At 46.1% G+C, this 19,650-nt stretch overlaps 4 protein-coding genes across 4 annotated transcripts in view; 1 reads left to right on the top strand and 3 right to left on the bottom strand.

Annotated features, from left to right (window-relative positions):
* LOC128725711 (NPC intracellular cholesterol transporter 1) overlaps positions 1 to 10,217 on the bottom strand; it is a 30,908-nt gene extending 20,691 nt beyond the window's left edge. The window contains exon 1 of the mRNA XM_053819477.1: positions 10,089 to 10,217. Coding sequence (XP_053675452.1) covers positions 10,089 to 10,217 — 129 coding nt within the window. The remainder of the gene's footprint in view (positions 1 to 10,088) is intronic.
* Positions 10,218 to 11,528: 1,311 nt separating this feature from the next.
* On the bottom strand, positions 11,529 to 13,729 carry LOC128725186 (peptidyl-prolyl cis-trans isomerase sig-7). The gene has a single exon (XM_053818910.1). It carries the CDS (start codon positions 13,727 to 13,729, stop codon positions 11,639 to 11,641), a length of 2,091 nt encoding a protein of 696 aa, XP_053674885.1. The 3' UTR covers positions 11,529 to 11,638.
* A 505-nt stretch (positions 13,730 to 14,234) lies between these two features.
* Positions 14,235 to 15,860, top strand: LOC128723735 (zinc finger protein Xfin-like). The gene is made up of 2 exons (XM_053817500.1): positions 14,235 to 15,021; positions 15,064 to 15,860. The coding sequence occupies exons 1-2, from the start codon at positions 14,235 to 14,237 to the stop codon at positions 15,858 to 15,860; spliced, it is 1,584 nt and encodes a 527-aa protein (XP_053673475.1).
* An 89-nt stretch (positions 15,861 to 15,949) lies between these two features.
* Positions 15,950 to 18,626, bottom strand: LOC128722835 (uncharacterized). Its single transcript, XM_053816518.1, has 3 exons — positions 18,331 to 18,626; positions 16,814 to 18,261; positions 15,950 to 16,735 (listed from the first exon to the last, which is right to left on the bottom strand). Exons 1-3 carry the CDS (start codon positions 18,624 to 18,626, stop codon positions 16,611 to 16,613), a joined length of 1,869 nt encoding a protein of 622 aa, XP_053672493.1. The 3' UTR covers positions 15,950 to 16,610.
* Between the last annotated feature and the right edge of the window lie 1,024 nt (positions 18,627 to 19,650).

Genomic DNA, 19,650 nt, shown 5'->3' with positions numbered 1-19,650 from the left:
TATAACGAGGTTTTGTTTTGTAACATATTACTGCTGAATTGGACATCTTTACATTTTAAACAATTTTTACCCACCTAGGGATATCGCTTTCGGCTTGCCTAATCTTGTTTAACATGTCTAATCTACCGCCAAACACGTACGCTATCATAATTCACCGAACGTTTAATTTTTACAGCCGAAGCTAAATACTGTACAGATTACAAAACCCTGCGTGTGGCCTTCCTGTGCGGTGCAGTACATAGTGATACTAAGCTGAAGGTCGAACATGACCACACTTTACTGCATACCTAACTAACGCATGTCAAATTCTCCACCCCTCGGTGGCAAATCAATTGTGCATGCTCCGATGTTTATGGTGTCCCGTCGAAAGGTCTTAGCCCGAGGCAAACAACAACCATACCGTATGCATTTAAAAAACTAAACACGCAACTAATTCTGTTTCTGATAGAAAATTACACTCTACCTCCGCACAAAAGGGCCGCAGATGCAACAAGCTTTCTCTCCACACAAGGGCAACTGGAGTTGTGGCATTGCCAAGTACATCACGCTTCCGTTATTACTACAGAGAGAGCGCCTACCGAACGAAGGTTGGCCTTTATTGTCGAGGACTTTCAGCCAGGAAGGACGCAAAGCATGCAAATGAGGGACTACAAATTGCATCACGTAACCGAAATGCTTCCCGAGGGAAGCATTTGGGAAGAAAACCGAACACGCGACCACGTCAAGGAGTATCACGATCGGTGGACACGATGGTAGGAGAAAAAAACAACCCCGTCATGAGAGTGTTCGGCTATTCGCGCGATGAATCATCGATCCTTGTCGGTAACGGAAGAACGTAAGCTTGGGGATTACGTCGAACGCGGCTGGCGCATGTTCAAAAATTCATTTCCGAAATCCAATTAGAGGCAATTCAGCACTCGGACAGCTTTAATCAACTTGCGCACAAGCCTCTATTAAATAATTTATTGCGATGCAAAGCCAAGAGGTGCGATAGTCGTGTTGGTTTTCCTTTTATTATCAAACTGTGACAAATCTTACCAGCGGTTTTGTACGTTATCAGCAAGAAGTTCTTTGTAATGTTTTTATTTCACACAAACCCATCACCACCGAATCAACCGCAAAAACAAAATAAGAAAACGGTCGGTCTTATCTGTTGTTACAAAAATATCAGCCACACCGTACCCTGGATTTGTTGAAAGTTGACTCATCGGTAAATGTAGCTCATCCACTTGCGCTGCCAAATGCCAATGACCATTGGAAGCGATTATAGATCAAGCTCGCCTTGGAGCTTCTCAACGATCGTAAGGTGATCTCGTCTCTGTTCGAACGCACTCCAAAATTGTGCATCGATTTCTCTCGGATGCAACGCAAGAAGAGATGCACGATCGCATTCCATTCTCAGGAACGTAGGCAAACATTATTTAAACTAATTCTACCTTAATCGCACCCAAACAGCGTCGTACGACGGGACCTGCGAGCTTCTTACGACGCACGATCAACAAGCCCCGTCATTTATAGAACCGGTTTGACCACTTTTAATTTCGTCTCTCGAAGCTTCCGAAGACGTTTTGCTTGGCATGGTTTTGGAATTCGTTCATCATCGTGAGGCGATACGAACAATTTGTTTTCGAAATACCTTCTCTTAAAGCTTGTCCTATCTCCGCAGCAGTATACAATCGGAATTGCAGCAAGCCAATGTGTCACGGTGATCATGCTGTGTCAGGTAGGAAAAAGGTCGTGGAACAATGGAAGGAAATATAAGTTTTGCAGGGTATTTTTTATCGATCATTTTACAGAATAGAAAAAAACTGATAGGGACAAAACGCATCGCAAAGCAAGCCAGGTGATAAGATACAAATGCATTACAGGGGATATTTATTACAGGAAGTAAAATCGTTGGAATATTTCTATATGCTAATAGTATGCAGGAAAGATATAATATTATCTTGCGATCATTTTCCACAAACACTTCAATTTCTGTGGTCTAACAAAATGTTGGATCCCATACGTAATCTGAAAGGAGAATATCAAGACAATATACCTGGTGCACTGAATAAGCATAAATTCCCCCAGGTAAGCAATACTTCTTGTGCAACATGAGCAAACAATTCGCTCTTATCATCGTCTCACGTGTTCGTGGGTGTAGCACCAATTCACGTTAAGCGGACAGCATGACCGATCGGCCAGTGCTACTATTACAGTGTCTTGAATTGTGTTGTCTTCGTCATTGTCGACTTGTGTACAGACCACAGGTCCGGTTCAGCTTGCTTTGTTTCTACGGCGCTTGAATGTTCGCTACATGACGCACGTCAGAATTTCATCCACCGACGGCAAAGTACGCACAAAATTACTCATAAAACCATCGGACCACCTCACACCCATAGCACCATCCAAAAACGATTTGGTTGACGAACGGGCCGAAGGTTTGTACATCTAAAAATCCTCGCTTGTACGTGCTTTAAGCCACATTCACATTTTCTCATACACGTTTAGCGCACGACAATTTGTGACGAAACGCCAGCTCCTATCTCAGGCGTTGTGGGGATAATTAATAGGCCAGTCGGACCATGACAAGGCACATGCAGAGAAACTGACGCAGAGCACGGATTAAGCTAGTTTACAGAGCGAAAGTAGCAACAAAAAGCGCAGTCCACCTGCAGTACCATGTGAGGTAAATCCAGACTCTAGCAACCGGAACAGGAGCAAACGAGAAGTGCCATTTTAATCCTTGTTCTATTTATGTAGGGCTTTGGCTCAGAACATTTTCCTCAGGTCGAAAGCTGTTGCTTATTTGATAAAAAATGCGAAATATTTTTTAGCAAAAACATTTGCGCTCCCACGTGTGAATGCTGTTTGCTCGGCATGTTTTACAAATTCGTGTTTGTACAATATGCGAAAATAATCGAGGGAAATAATTGATTCCATACAACCCGGTGACAAGCAATCAAAATTTATTGGAATTTATATCACCATCAGTGGCACGTGAGGTTTCACCAACTGACAACATGTTTTTCTTCCAGCGCCTTTGTCTCAACCAATTGGTCATTATTTCCTCACCCGGTTACCACAGTCCGCACTTATCTTTACGCCCTCCTCTCTGACGTGTAACATCCGCTGATGTAGTCGTTATTTCTTGAAGTGTTGGTCTTTTTCCGTTTGCTTTTTTTCATACCAATTTTTCACCGACTTCCAAAAATACATCAATTGCGCCTTCATTTGGCGGAGGGATGAACCACGACCAGGCGAAAAAGATGAATGGCAACATGTACCCTCCTCCCCACTTGCTGCCACGTCTTGGATTACGTTCTAAATTTACCACTTTGCCAAAAACGGCATTCACCATTAGATTCGGCATTGAAAGGTCAAGTGTAGCATATGAAACCGGGTGCAACCGAATTGCGCAATTTTATATTAGGCATGAAAAATATAAACAGAACATAAATCCCTTCCATTCGAGGATGTTAATTCGAAATAACCCCATCGACCGTCATCCATAAGTAGGACATGAGGCGACGCTTCAGTGCGTCCGGTTAAAGGCTGTTTACTTCCCCAAAATGTTAACAATGATGACAGGGCCGGCGATCGGAAATTGGCAGGTGTCATTGTATTTTTCATGGTAAAATTGCACCGTGACTGCTACCCAAATGAGTCAGTAATTTGTCATCGGCTTTGCGAAAGCGTATAAGAGAAGGCGAGAAAGAAAACCACTCAACGAGACACAAATTACCTAAAACAAAGCCCATCCATTCATGACGTCACCACGGTGAACCGTGTCTATTGACCTTCGGGCATAAGGACGCGCATCCTCGTGAAGAAAGCCATATACGGCTTTCCAACGGGCTCGCCCCATCCAGGAGGCTCTAATGCTCGTTCTCTTTCTTTCTCTCTCATCCTTCCCGATCATTCCACAGGAATCATAGACTGTACGTAAAATCGATACGCTGTGGAAAACCGGCAACCAGTTGCAGAAAAACGAACACTCCCCAGACCAGGGCACATATATTCCAGCTGGGCAAATAGCGTGAAACGGCGTAGTATGTCTCGTCCGTTTTTAAAGTGCACCTACTGCGCAGACGCTCCCTCGGAAAAATAGATGGGGACGAATCGTTTCAGTGTATTGGTGCTTCGGTGTTTTCATACTCCATGAAGCATTTGCAAGGATCCGCCTTCCGGGCATCGTTGCCTTCCTGCAGTGGAGGTGACTCACTCAAACTACGACAAAACAGCTGACGGGCAAGTGGAGCTGATCCTTGCAGGCGTAGCTCCGGGTTCCGCAAAACCGTGGACGAATCCCACACTCACCGATGGACGTGTTCTCTTCTCCGAACGTGTGTTGAACAACGTGAGGAAATTATTATGAGCATTGTACTCCTTCATCGAAACCACACCATGGACCGGGTTTTCCGGATTGAGGGGACAAGACTTATGCCACGTGAGTCATCACCACTCCACTCTATATGTTTTATGGACGTTTTTTCCTTATGAGAAAAATAATCTACAAAACTTAAACGACTAGCGAGAAAAAGCGATAAATTCATATTACTAATTTCTACCGCTGGAGAAATGCAAACTTCAAGCTCTTCCACTTCGACGAGACTAGAACAAAGACGGCGACTCTCACACACGCACTCGCGGTTCGTTATCAGCACGAGAATGGGTTGATGATTCATTCATCGCTAACATCGCCGCTGGGGCTGGTGTGCCTTCTCTGCTTGCGGGAAATGTGTACTTAAAAACGACAAACACTTGAATCCTCTACGTGGCAACTCCACGGAACCATATGGGAGTCGGGCAGTCGGTCGGAAGCAACTTAAGCGTCTCAGCGCAATTCGACCCGATGATTCGGAAGTGAAACCGAACGCACCGCAGCTCTGGGGCGAGAGTACTCGAATGAATGCAAAAAAGAAAAACAGAAAACTTTCTAAATCATCGCTCAAATCGGACGGCCGCATTTCTATTTCTATCGGGCAGCGGAGAAATGCAAGTAAAAGCGTGCACACGGGCTAGCGAGAAAAGCACGGGAATGCGGCCAAATCGAAAAACAGAAACGAAATGGAGTGCGTTTTCCAGAAGCTTCTCCGAGCTCGCGATGTGGACTGTTATCCCCCAAAAGGGTGAAGGCAACAAGGCACCTTCAGTGCTCATAATGAATTCACAACATTAACGGCCACACTCAGGGTGACCCTTCGGAAGAGAAGTGAGTAGGTGGATTCGATCGCGGACATCTTAGAAATATCCACAAGAACACGTCCCAAACGACGTTCAAGGCAATGGACTCAAGTCCGACCACATTCATCAACCGGCTGCCAACGCTGCAGCCTTCATCGCTTCAAGATGGAGCGGAAAAGGTCCAATCATGCGAAAAATTACAAACAAACAACCACCATTGAGAACAACGGAATTGGAAGCACATTTTCCCTCACACCCAGAGGTTTGACACAACCCGAGAAGGTTGATCGGAAAATCATTGTCGGCACGCCTCCGCATTACGAGACGATCAATGACAGGTCCCTTTTTAGCTGTGTGTGCGTGCCAGGGTTGCTAGGACCTCGACAAATCGTGCTCGTGTGTTCCTCTTTACCAACGATCCTTAGATTGCGTGGTTGGCATAATTAATTGCACCTCAAATCGGGCACAAGATTCACCGCACGAGGGTTTGTACTCAATAAAACCGCGTAATGCATTTATTACGTTGGTTAGTTGCTTTGACGGTGACAAAGAGACGATGACAAATGCACGTTAATGTTTCCGAAATGATATACTAACTCGCCTGAATGATTGGGTCTTGCTTTTAGCTTCAGTTTGACAGTGTTTCGTCCTTTAAACGTAGGAATTGTTTCCGTTTTTTTGTCACCTGATCCATTCGCGCCATCAATGCAAGAGGATTAGCGCAATTGGAGACGATTCCCTCTAATTACATTTAGTTTTTCGTGCCACCCAGCTCCAAAAGGCCGACAACCTTCGTTAATTCAATTAAACATGGAACACGCGTGCATGTGCGACATTCCATACCGGAGAGGTCCTTTGCATACGCGTACCTTTGTGCCTGTGCTGCTTCTTGTGAGTATTCCACCACCCCAATCGATCGATCGGTCCGGCCTCCACCACGTCTGGTTTCTTTTTTTTTAACCACCAAACAACGCCGAGGCACGCGGACAGACACAACACAACCAGCCGGAGCTTCGGGAGGTGACACCAAGGCAAACAGGCTTTTGCAAAAGCCCAACTCCAAACACGTGCCGGTGCGGTTCTCCTTCTTTCTAACACCGAGTGGGGGTTGCTTCGCTAATACAGCTCAACCATGTGACAGACCAACCTAGACGGTGGTGGTTGCGTTGCAAAATCGGCTCCTTTTGGTCAATCGCTGGCGTTGGCAAACGTCCCACAGAGTCACCTGTGCTTGCGGACCGAACGATTGGCCTACTGCCTAATTGGAAAACGGACTTTTTTCGGTGAGTCCACGCGAGCACGTTATTTGCCAATCGACTAATCACACAGCCACCGATCGATTGCGTGTGCCCGAATCCATGCACATCCTGGCGGTGCGCAGAGTTACTTCAATTGATCGGGAGCCAGTGAAAAATCACACCACGGAGGCCTGCCAATTGGGTCCGGAGCATTGTGCAAACAAACCTGTTATCAGAGCGCCCTTCTCACTTGGAACTGGCGCGCTAGAAATGGCAAAATCACGACAAAAGGGCCGCGCGACGCACCGTTAATTGACCCTTCCAATTGGCTCATTTTGCTTGCGTCAGTCAAAGCGTTCAGCACGCGCATTGCTCGCTTCCGGGAGATCCTTCGTTAAGGGATATTTAACCTACGCGAAGCTGAACATTTGCAGAAAGGGCGGCCACGGTATCCAATCTTCGGTTCATTTACGCCACGAGGACTCTCTGAGTGCGCGCTCTAGGAAATTGGAATTAATTCAATTAGCCGTATTTTACAAATTTTTTTTTCGAACGCTCCCAAGCGAATCCCGTTTTGGGTTTTCTTTTTTGGCTAAATTAACACGATTACAAAAGAGAGAAAAAAAAAACCCAAAATGAATCAAACGACGTTTCTACCTTCTATGCTTCCTTCCAATCAATAACGAACCACTCAGAGAACAAAATACATGCCTTTTTTGACGTTGCTAAAACCGATTTCCTGTCGAAAGGCCAGTGTAAAGGCGCCTTGAAGGCGACAAGAAGCCAGACGACTTTGCTTCCCGCCCATTTACGCAGGTCCTTCGGTCCTGCGGTGATTTGGAGCCCTCCCTGGGCTGCATTATATGCGCTATCACGGGATCTCACGTGACTAGACAGCTAAATTACACCAGTCAGGTCTTTTTGTTTTACATCGACCGAGAAGGTTCGAGAACAACAGAGAGAGAGAGAGAGAAAGAACGAAGGGGAGCGCTCGACCGTAGAATAAGTGCAATTACCCACTCGAACCGTACGCCGTATGCATCTAAAAGGGCGATTTTATCCAACCCGGGCAACGATCGGTAATCGCTGTAACGTTTGTGCATAATTTGCAACCGAAATCATCGACAGCAAAATGGACGGATGGATTTTCACCCCACAAACACACACACACAAAAAGACCATGGAGCGAAATTACACAATAAATTAATCAAACGATTCGAAGTGGAGTGTAACGGAAAATTTTATCCACCACAAAGGACTAAAAAGCGATCCTCTCTCTCCTCCTCTCGGTCATCCTTCGGGCGTTTCAGCTGATTGTAAAAAATTGCTGGCCCATTTGATGTCAGGGATGCACATCCCTCTACCTAGTCGCGAGCGGATTCTTTATGGTTCTCGGCCCGGTAGGGGGAGGGAAATGCATGCCACGAAGGACATTCGTAGGAAGATTAGGGCGGTTCGTGTGTTACCGTGACCTACATTGGTTTCGATGTTCCGATATGTCATCATCAACGAAGTGTACGAACCCATTAGAAACCATGGGAATAACATTTCCCGTCAGCAATCCCCACGTGGGGGGGAGACGAAGAGACAGACCCACCAAACGGTGGAATTGTTCTGGGAATTGGAAAAAGGTTTCCAAGATACGTTGTTTGTGGATTGCATTATGGATGCAATGACTTCCTAGTGCACCTAGCAGATTGATAATTGCCTTCAAAGATAGCAACTGTTAGCACCCACGGTTCTGGGTTTAATCAGTCCACCACACCCCATCGGTAGCTGTCTTTATTTATTCTACATCATTGCGACCTTCGTTCGACCAGCTATCTTTCCCGGCAATCAATAATTTTTCCCCGTTAAATCACGAATGGCACGGTTGGGTATGAAACACCAGCTGAACACCTGCTCTCATCAGCTGCAATCTGATCTACGCACGATAGGGTGATCAATAAAAAAGAACACAAAAACCTCGAACCCAACAAGAAGCAACAAAGTTGCTGATAAAACTGTTGACCGACTGCGCTGATAAACGGCATATAATTTATAGCTTCAACGCGATATGACTAAACTTCCGTCATTCGAATTGCCTTGTGCGGAGCTCTTCGATGAGACGGATATTTCTTGAGAAATGTGAAAAATGCCTGTTATCAAACGAGCATCATATGTCACGTTATCAAACTTGCGTTATTCGCAACTCATCGGACCCCCTTGCAATCGGGGTCGCGTATTTGAAAATTGTTTCCTTTGGACAGGGCAAAGCCAACCCATTTCCTGCAATAAAGAATCCATGTAAACTGTCTACAGATTTCGGTACCGGTGGAAAGTGGATCGCAATAGCTGACTCGGACTGCTGATTTCCTAGCCATTAGCACACCGGCCCCCGCCGTACAGCCGTTCTCATATTTGCAGTAGCATTTAGTGCACTCTCGAAACCACTAAAAATCACAGTTTTCTTCGTGAACGCGATAAAACGCTTCTGTCAACACACCTAATTGGGGGTGTTACGCAGCGGGCGAATGCGAGTAACCCTCGGGGCTGTTTAGCACATCCGTATCGACGAAACTGATCGCTCACGGAATCGTCAACTGACCGGTGGCACTTTACCCGGCTCGCAGTTCCTGTGAGGTGGGAAATTGCTTTTCATCGATGAGATGGAAATCATTTTCCACCCAACGGTAACCCATCCACCTTGCTTCGATAATTAGCAGGCGGCCCTGAAACCGCTGGCACCTTCGAGGTTTCGGACACGAACGGAGAAAAAAAAAGTGCCACCCCAAGGTGTGAGCGTGTGTTTGTGGGGTGGAATTTTTTTTGTTTTGCTGCTGGAGGCCAGCACACTTTCAACACAACACCACCATCATTTCCCGGCTGGTGCACAATTTACGCAGTGTGGCTACGAAATCATGCCCCTCTGCCTCTGTGCGATGGCCTCCATTCTACTGCGCACAAACACACACAACAAACCAACGTGGTATGCCCACTAACAAAACAAAGCCCCTCTCTCCACGATGGTGCAGCAGCAGAGCAAACAAACGCAAGCCCCGTACGATGTGTGTTTTTTTTTTTCTTGCTGTTTTCACCCCGTTTTTTTTTTGCAAACACGTTGCGTATGCGGAGATGAAGGCACAGATGAGGCGAATTAAAACCATCCCAACCATGGCAGGACGAAAAGGATCGCCCGGGCGCGGTCGCAGGAGAAAAACTATCTCACCTCGTGGAAAACCCCCGTGGGCGGGAAAGGTGTGCGGGGAAGGGTGCGTGTGGTGGGGTGCACTCTGGCTAACGACCAATCGCGCGCGCCATAAATCGTGACGTCAAACCAACGCGCGAGGCCCCTTTCATTGGTTCTGCCATGCATTTTGCGGATGTGTGTGCAGTTTTCCCTTCGCTGCAACGATCACGACTACAACGTTGCACTATTTCTGTTTGGACTATCGACCGGGACGCGGGGGTTAGCCAAAAGCAGAAATGCGATCAAACGACCCCCTCCACACCCGATGCTGCCCCTGACCATCATCCCAGGAGGGCGGTGTTGTTGTTTACAAACAACCCACACACCAGGGCTGCAGAGGGAGCCACTGTACTTCCGCTGTGTGTGGGGACGTTATGTCCGTGTGTGTGTGTGTGTGTGTGTGTGTGTGTGTGTGTGTGTGTAAGAAAACGAGCCCTTCAGTTTGCACTCACCTGATCGATCAGCAAACCGCCGAGGACGAGCAGCGGGACAAAGAACCAAAATGCAACGGAACGTCGCCCCCGGATGGCGGCCGGGGATGCCGATGGGCAGACTCGAGCACTGCCGCTAATCATTTTCATTCCTTTACGCACGATTGCATCTACCACACACGGGCTACTTTCTAGCGATGCTATTTCTTAGCCCTTCGGCACGCAGATTGGAATGCAGATTTTGCGCCTACTGTGCCCGCCGCCTTTCTATCGGTTGGCTGGCAAACGGCTGATTTTTGAGACTGTTGTTTTTGCAACACACTTCACGAGCCACTTCTTTCGCCACCACGGTGTCACTACTCGCCGCAACAACACCACCCCCACGGACAGCAACAACAATCAACAGTAATGGTGGTGCTTTCTCTTTCTCGCTCACACGCTTGCACTCCACGGGTAGTTGATTGCAACAACTTTGCGTGACCCAACGGCAGACACCGTCAGGCGGTCGATATTTCACCGAAAAAAAATATTCACTATCCTAAGGCCGCGCTATCCGTAACCGAAGACGGACGTTGCGCGTTTTGCGAACCGCTTTTGCTTACCGCGATACCGAACACAGCGATAACGGAGGCGACATTGATTTCTCAATCGATATCACATGCAACGCAGGGCCTAGGGCGCCGTACCGTATGCTATATCGGAGAGCGCTAACGAATCCCTTCACAGGGCACGAAGTAATCGAAAAGTGCAGATTATCACGTACGTTGGGTAGCTTCCTAGTTGAAAGCGTTTTTTTTTGTTTGTTTCGCGCTACACCACACCGTCCATTAGCACTATGCCGAGAGGTTCGCTGTGTGAAGGCACCTCATCGGATGCTCCGCCATTTGCAGGAAACGTTAGAAAGGAAGAGGGCACGGGACGCGCAGGCCACACCTTGGTACGAGATTTCCAACGTTTCCCCCTGGTTGGGGTTGATTGTTAGGGTTTCACTTTGCGGCTTGCGTTACACTGAAGCCTGGGCAGTGGAGGATGGGTCTCACGATTGATACAAAATGCGAAAATTTCTGAACGCACTACGTGAGGTACACCGTTCGAGCTCACTACTTCTCAACAACTGACAGCATGCCCAACAAACAGCCTAAGGGTAAGTTTGACAGTTGCTATACGATTGTCATTATCCGACCGGATCGTATGGTATTTTTGGAACGTTTTTAATTATATCTCAGACTTCTAAAGCACTTGTTTGCTATTTGAAAAAGGGAAAGAATTGTACGGAAAAACAAACAAAGCAAAATTTTTAAATCAAACCTAGATTACTCCGAGTGTATCACCTTATCTCTATCCCATTCTAAGATGGGGGGCCATCCTTATGACCCCCCATTTACTCGATACCCACTGCCACTTTAATTAATAACAATTACGCTGCTTTAATTTCCATTCATTTATTCTTCATATGTTGCCACTATACACACCGCTCGGGAAATCGAAATAAAATCGTTGTTAATTCAATTAAATGCATCATACTTAAACCCCGAATGAAATACTCGATACCTCGCAAGACCCCTCTAAGTTTAATGTTTCCTCTTCTTTTTCTTGTCCTTTGATTTCTTCTTTTTGCGTTTATCTTCCTCCGAAGACACAGATCCTTTACGTCTCCTAGGTTTGCTGCTGACTTTGGGTTTCTTTTTGGATGATTTTTTCTTTCTCTTTTTCGATCGTTCGTCTGAGGAATCCGTTGAGGAACTTGACGAAGACGAACTATCCGTCGTCGACGAACCGGAAGATGACGATGGACTTCTTCTCTTCTTTTTTCCTCTCCGTGGGCTGGAGGAATCCGAACTGGAGGACCGTCGTTTTGATGATTTCGACGATTTTGATTCTTTTTGTACTGCTCGTTTAGATTTAGAAGAAGCAGACGGTTTTACGATATTAGTTTTCCGATCATCCTTTTCCACCCGCCTGTGAACACTTGATGGGGGACTGTATTCGCCATCAGACGTTTTCCTTCTCCGTCCATTCCCTTCTCGGGAATTCGATCGTTGTTTTCTGTAGCGATCCGGACTGTGACGACGGTCCCGTGAGCGGGATCTGCTTCGAGAACGCACGTTTCGACGATCTCTCGAACGCGATCTAGAACGACGTCGAGGCGGATCTGGACGTTTACCTCCCGGTCGTCCGCCTGGTCCGGCCTGCTGCTTGTCTTTGGGCACATTCCTCTCAATGAAGCTAACCGGATAAGGACGATTTTTGTAGTCCACTTTTCCTTGATTTATTCGAATATCTCTTCCGTTTCGCTGCTCCAGATAGGCGGAATTTCGGCTCGTCAAATTCACCTTCCTATTACGGCTGCCAGCGTCCAGAGCGTTGCGTTGGCGGAACTTGTCTCGGTCCTGGTCACGTTTACGATCCCCAGACCGACTACGACGCCTGCGATCCGTATTTTGGGATCGCTTTGGCGAGCGAGAGCGAGATCGTGAACGCGATCGAGATCTAGATTTGGATGCCGATCTCGAACGGGATCGATCTGAACGCGAGACGTCCTTACCATGGTGCCGATTCTTTTTAGGAGAATCGTTCTGCGGCTTTCTTGTTGGCCCTCCGTTCCGATTCGATGGCTTCTTACGATCATGATCCTTGAACGATCGCTTATCGGCACCATCCGAAAATTCTATTCCTCGTCCCTTACCGCGCCACTTCACCTTCGAAACTGACTGGGAAAAGTCGACATGAATACGCCGATCATCGATCAGCACGTTGTCCATCTTGAAGTATGCATCCTCGCAGGACTTTTGATTTTCAAACTCGATAAAAGCGTACTGAAGCGAGTCTCCCGTCATCTTGTCACGAATCACCTCGCAACCCTTAATCTTGCCGAATCGGCTGAAAATGATCTGCAAATCATCGTCCGTTGTGACCGGGTTCAGTTTACACACGAACAGCACGTTCTCAGGCGGTGCAATGTCCGCATCCGGTATATCGCCCACGATCTCCAGTATAGTAGCGCGCGCTTTCGCCTCCCGTTCCGCGATCATTTCTGCGATTTCTTGCTCTGTTTTGCCATCTAGATCGTCGATGTCTTCGTCCGCAGCAATTCGTCCGCCCTGCAGCCGCTCGGCCGACGGTGAAGGTGATCGACTCGGTTCCCGAAATCCGGCCGGATCGTCGTAAGGATCATCCAGCACGACCGTATGTGTTATGCGTACGTCCTTGTACGGCCGGTGCCGTTCATCGCATATAACCTCGTTCAATTTTCGCAGCACCTCGTGGCCCTCCGTCACCTCGCCGATCACGGTGTGGCTGCCATCCAGCGAGGTCAAATCGGCACCGAGGGTAAAGAAGAATTGTGACGCAATAAGGCGATCGCCGGCGTTCACCATCGAGAGCAGCCCCGGCTCGGAATGTTTGATCTTCGGTACACTTTCGCCCTCAAAGTATCGCTTGTGAGCTCCTTCGAGAATGCCCCAGACGGACATGCCCCCATCGCCGCTGCCGGTTGGATCGCCGGTTTGGGCGATAAACTCCGACTGTATAGTGTGAAACAGGTTGTAGTTGTAGTACTTCATCTTGCACAGCTTCAAAAAGTTTAACGCTGCACGAGGACGTTGCTTCAGGAACAGGTCCACCGTAATGTCGCCGATAGTGGTTTCGATGACGACCGACATCCTCAAGCCGAAAAAGGTTTACTCTCGCGTGCAACAGCAAAACAAACAGTTCGCGACTGTAATAAGCAAAGGCAGCTGAAGGGCCGCGCGATCCACACTCAGAAGCAAGTATTTCACGACTTTTTACTTGTCCATTTGTTTACAAATGCATTGAATTTAAAGAAAACGCGCCTTTCTGGCAAACCTCACAAAATCTCCTTGGAAAAACAGCTCTTTGACAGCCGCAATGACGCCTCGCGTCCATTACGTTGACAGTTCGAAAAGAAAAGACGAAAGGGGCCATAAACATGTAAACAACACTAACCCATCGCCATAGTGTTTAAAATTTGTTGGCGGAAATTGTGCAAAGAGGTAACAGAAATTACCAACACTGAAGGATTTGCCTTCAGCAAGTTTTTAACAAACAATTCGCTCAATCTACTGCACTGTTTGTTTACGATCTTCTTCAGAAGCGTTTTGATAAAACGAAAATCGTGTGAATAGTTACAATCGAGCAAATGTAAACATGAATTGCTCGAAACCAAAAATTCCAGCATATTACTATTTACAACCAGCGAAAAACGGAGATGATGAGACGGAAGAGGAGCTTTACGATTCCAATGGCACTCTTATTACGTCCGAATACCTCAACGATGTCGTCGCAAAATCCATGTCCGATAAGTACATTATCGAGCAGAGTTCCTCGGACATCCCGCAATACACGTGCAAGCAGTGTGACAAAATTCTTCACAACACCGGCCACCTAATAGCTCACATCGTGCTGCATACGGGTGAATCCCCGTACGTGTGCAGCCTTTGCCAACGTTCCTTTGCCAATTCGACGCGCCTCAAGCTACATCTTAAAGTGCACTGCATTAAAAAGCTCCATCCGGGACTAACGGTTACAAGGGTGCCGAAAACACAAAGCGCTGAACATGTCCACAAGACAGGTTCTGAACCACCCACGAACCCAGTTTCTGCCACGCTTTCTCCTACTGAGAGTAACGAGAATCTAACCAAGGAGAAAATCTATCCTCACATGAAGCAGCACTTAGTTGAAACAAATATTGACCAACAAGCCACGCACCAGTGCGGCCAGTGTGGAGATGAATTCCCCAAGAGTTCAGCTTTACAAGAGCACCAAGGTAAATGCCATGGAGCAATAAAGGTGTCATCTGAGGTAGATCTAGTCCCAGTCAACAAGCAAGAATCGTTTTGCTTTAAAAAACAAATTGAGGCTAATCCCATCTTATCGGGTCTGCTAATGAAAGAAATACAAGAACCACCTCCAGTACCCAGTATAGTCACGGTGGGTTTGGAGCCCATAAAAGGAATCGAAGAACTTCACAGGCAAGACTATTCGGAAGACGCGAAATGTAATTTGGAATTGTTACAGTTGGGCGAATCAAATTCGGATCCGGAACATCATCCAGAGCAAACGAAGATTAAAGAAAAACCAGAAGATGACACGCCGGCATCTACCGCAGGAGGAGGAGGATTTATCATTAGTTCTGTTGCAACTGTTGATCAACAGTTTCTGGAAAATCTTGCCCAGATGGAGCTACAAACGCGCACGCCGGATTTGCTGGAACCACTGATGGAGGAAACGGTAGCAGATGCTGCTTCCTACTCCGGGCAGAACCCGTTTTCCTCTACGACATGTGCCCTGTGCGGGAAAACATTCAGCGAAAAGTTCGGCCTACGGCAGCATATGCGCATTATGCACGCGGAAACCAAACCATTCAAATGTCCGGAGTGTAAGAAATGCTTTGCCAAAGAACATTCTATGTTAATTCACCTGCGCATACACGTGAGCAATCGGCCGTTTATGTGCATCATTTGTTACAAAACGTTCACACGTGCTGCGGCGCTCAACGGCCACCTGTCGTCTCATTCGCACGAAATGCTCAAGTGTTTCGCTTGTAACGAGACGATGCAAAATGTACAAAATTACGCGTGTCACATAGAGAAAAATCATCCCCACTTTCCCGAGGTGCTGTTTCAGATTCGTTCTGAGAAATCCGAAAATGAACGGGCGAAAATACTACGGCAGTTATTGCTGCAATCCCTTTCCCATGACACAGAACAGACGGAAGAAAATGCATCCTCAAATGAGTGCGGACCAATAGTTGCTAGCCAGGAAGCGATATAAAATACGAGAGCGATATAAATACTTTCTTAAGTAGCGACAAAGTAATTTATTGAAACAAGTAAAATAAATTTCGAATTCTGTACGTGAAACGATTTATGCTGTCCATTTATTCTTAATCGACCATCTTAATTTAACAATGGGTTAACTATATAAACGAAATTACGAATTGTAACCTTGAGAGGATGAGGTAAATTTTTCCCACACATCCAGGAAGTAGAGAAATAATCTGCAAGGTATGTGAATTTCAAGATCACTATTACTAATAATAATAATATTGTGCAATTATTCTGCATTACAGTTATTACTGGTTGAATTATTGAAGCTTGGAAAACTACTTTCGCATATGCCACCGTATTAAATCTTGATTCCACAAGAAGGTTATATTGCGGAAATTAAACATATGTTAGCCATAGCTGAAAAATATAGCTTTTTTATAAATAATATTCCATCGATAATTCGTTTACGTCTTATTCTTCCGATGTTAACTATAAGATACAAAAACACCCGTCTCCTAGCTATTCTAAGCCGTGGCAAGAATAATTAACATAAACTATTCATAGCAGTGAAAATAAAGCCAACTGTATAGCTTACAGCAGCCTGCGGGACACATCGAATCGTCCAGAAAGGGTATTCTATCGCTACCATGAATAAAAACACAATTCATCTCCTAAAAGACCACCCCTTCAATGATCCTAGGTTAGCGTATTAACGATCCTAGCTAACAACTTTTTGTTTCCTTTGATTTCGTTACTAAGAATGAAACTGTTGTTGCTGCTGCTGCTGCTGTTGTTGCTGTTGTTGTTGTTGCTGTTGCTGTTGCTGTTGCTGTTGCTGTTGCTGCTGCTGCTGCTGCTGCTGCTGCAGCTGTTGCTGCTGTTGCTGCGCCACGTTGAGCCATTGGGCGTGTACTTGTTGATTTTGTATTGCCTGTGGTTGATGATGCTGTTGCGAATGTTGCTGATGTAACACAGGATCGATTTGTTTCAAGTAGTTTGGATCGATGGACGCGATCGAGTTTATGACGTACCCACCAGCACCGTTCGGAGTGGCAGTGCCACCTCCGGTGATCAGGGCTCCGCTCGCATCTTTTATGCTAAGCTGAATCGGAGCAAGCGTCTGTTGAGGTTGCGCTTGCACCTGCTGCGGTGCAATCGACGTGATGATGCCGTGATGGGGCGCAGCTGCACCGGTCGTGGGAGTACCGTGTAGGGGGATGATTTCGATCTGATTGTGTACGGGGGGTAGGATTTGTTGGTGCGGCTGATTCGTCGTTATTGGTGTCGCCGTTATTGGCCAGGCGATTTGGGGGGCTTGCGTGATTGGTGTTAAGGTGGCGGTAGGTGCCGTTTGCTGATACGGATTCACGGCCGTCAGCTGCGCACTGTCAATTGCATGCACCGGTATTAACATTCCATTTTGCATTACCAGCATCGTGGTCATCGCCCCGTTCGATGCACTGGGCACGAACTGAGCCGTTTGAGCACAATGCTGTATCTGCTGCTGCTCTTGTTGCGCTTGATGTGACTGTTGCAATTGGTGCGGGTTGTGCACGATCTGATGTAGCGTTTGTTGCTGCACCAGTGGCTGACTCGGATGGGCGATAACGAACTGAGAAGGTCTGCTGACTGCTTGGTGCCTGCTCTGGTAGTGCTCACGTATGTCCGATAATTGCAAAAATGTCATGCTACAGAAGCTACACTCCAACGGAGCAGTGTGTGAATTTTCGTGCATCTCTAACTGCTGCTCGTCCTCGAATATTGCTCCACAAACACAACACTGCATCTGGTCATCATACAACGCATTTTCCTCCGTCTGTTCGGCCAACAATCTTTCGTTACCGTCATCGTCTTCGGGATTATATCCATCTTCATATTCTTCATCGATGGTCTGAACCACATAGTGCTGTGGCTGTTCAACCAGCTGTAATTGCTGTTGTTGTAGTTGTATTTGTTGCTGCTGCTGCTGTTGTTGTTGCTGCTGTTGTTGTTGCTGTTGTTGTTGTTGCTGCTGTTGTTGTTGTTGTTGTTGCTGTTGTTGTTGTTGCTGTTGCTGCTGTTGTTGCTGTTGCTGTTGCTGTTGTTGTTGCTGTTGCTGCTGTGGTAGCTCCTGCGGCTGTTGTTCTGTGTCTTCATCAGCATCAGATTGTTGCGATTCTTCGCCACTGGATGATGAACGTGGCACATCGGTCGCTGCAATATTCTTGCGCTGTCTCTTATTTGAAAAAATCTGCGTTACGACCGTGCCGCCGTTACGCACAGCATCATCCATTTTACGAAGCTCACGCATGCGGATCTTTACGAAATGAAATCGCTCGTAATGCAGCTGAAGACATTTGAAATTCGGTGTCGAGTACCGAGTACATCCAAGCTGACACTTTAGAAAATTTATCGTATGTTTTGCTCTAGAAATAAATCATGAGAAGAATTAGCGGCCAGCTAACAATATAATGAAGGGTTCGAATAAATCTTACTTGACGTGTATTTGCAGCTTGTTTGGATCGAAGAAATACTTCCCACAATCGCGGCACGTGTGCTCATCCTCGTAATGTAACCGTATGTGACCGAGCAGTTGCATTGTTTTATTGAACGTCTCACCGCATGTTTTACACTTAAAACCGAGACGCAACTGCTCCTGGGAACCGTCTGTTACGACGCGGAAATGCTCCACCATTTTGACGATTTGAAAGTTACGAAAGTTTGGAAAGTCTTCTGCGTTGGATGGTCGAGTTTTGTCCGACTCTTGATAACCCGGTTCTTCCGTTGTCATGTTCATGGTGTGCTCGTTCCTTCTATCACAAACCCAACAGTTTACGAGTTTTTCCAGAATCCGACGTGAAAAACGGTAATAACAAGCCCAATCAAAGGCAAGTACTTGTTCCGCAAGCTAATGATGTAGATTAGTCAATGGCTTTTTGTATAGTTAATTTCGCATCGTTACTTTTCTTCGTTCACCCAAACCCCCGTTAACCCAAATCATTCAGATACTTGTAACTTATTCCAGTTTTGCTAACAACTGTATCGTAAATCAAACACAAATCAATGAATGGAAGATGCCTAATCGAATTTTAGAGATGTCAGCAAGGCTACAGTTTTTTATACATTACGGAAAACGACTGGTTTTTCTGCATCGAAAAAATGATCAACTATGTGTTGCTAAAAGCTGAAATAGGCATACAATATCGTCAGAACTACGTCATCTTCGGGAGGCCCCATTTATCAGTTATAGACATACCTATGCGACAGATTTTCTAAATTTGTTTAATCTCTAAAGTCTCCATAATCCAGATGAAGGCTAAAATTCTTTTTTGTAATTTACAAAAGTTACAAAATTCTTCGCAAACAACAACACACCGACCAAAACAATCGCGCACACACGCTCGCACAAACACGTCGACATTAGTTTTGACAGCATTGCTAACGTCAGATAAGGACTAACTTTTTCACCATACATCAGTCGTTTTCGTCTAATTCGTTTTCTTCATTTGTTTTAAACAAATATAAAAAGATACTTTTCAGAGTACGTTGGACTATTTACACTGAGATAGTTTTCTTTCTTAGTGTATGAATTTTGCTCATCTTATAAAAATATATGCAATATCACAAGTACCTTTCCATTGAATGCACAGCGAAAAATAGAGCGCCCGGTGAAAAAAGTATACAACTGAGATGCATCCGAATACAATCAAATGCATCCGAATGCAATCGAAATGCATCCACCTGCTGATTTATTTGAATCATATATATAGCACCGGCCTCTATTCCGTGATAAGATTTTAAACGTCTTTTCATAC

Source organism: Anopheles nili, chromosome 3, assembly GCF_943737925.1.
Source record: "Anopheles nili chromosome 3, idAnoNiliSN_F5_01, whole genome shotgun sequence".
Taxonomy (NCBI): domain Eukaryota; kingdom Metazoa; phylum Arthropoda; class Insecta; order Diptera; family Culicidae; genus Anopheles; species Anopheles nili.
Note: the sequence above shows the minus strand (reverse complement) of the source record. Positions and strands in the feature narration are given on the sequence as shown.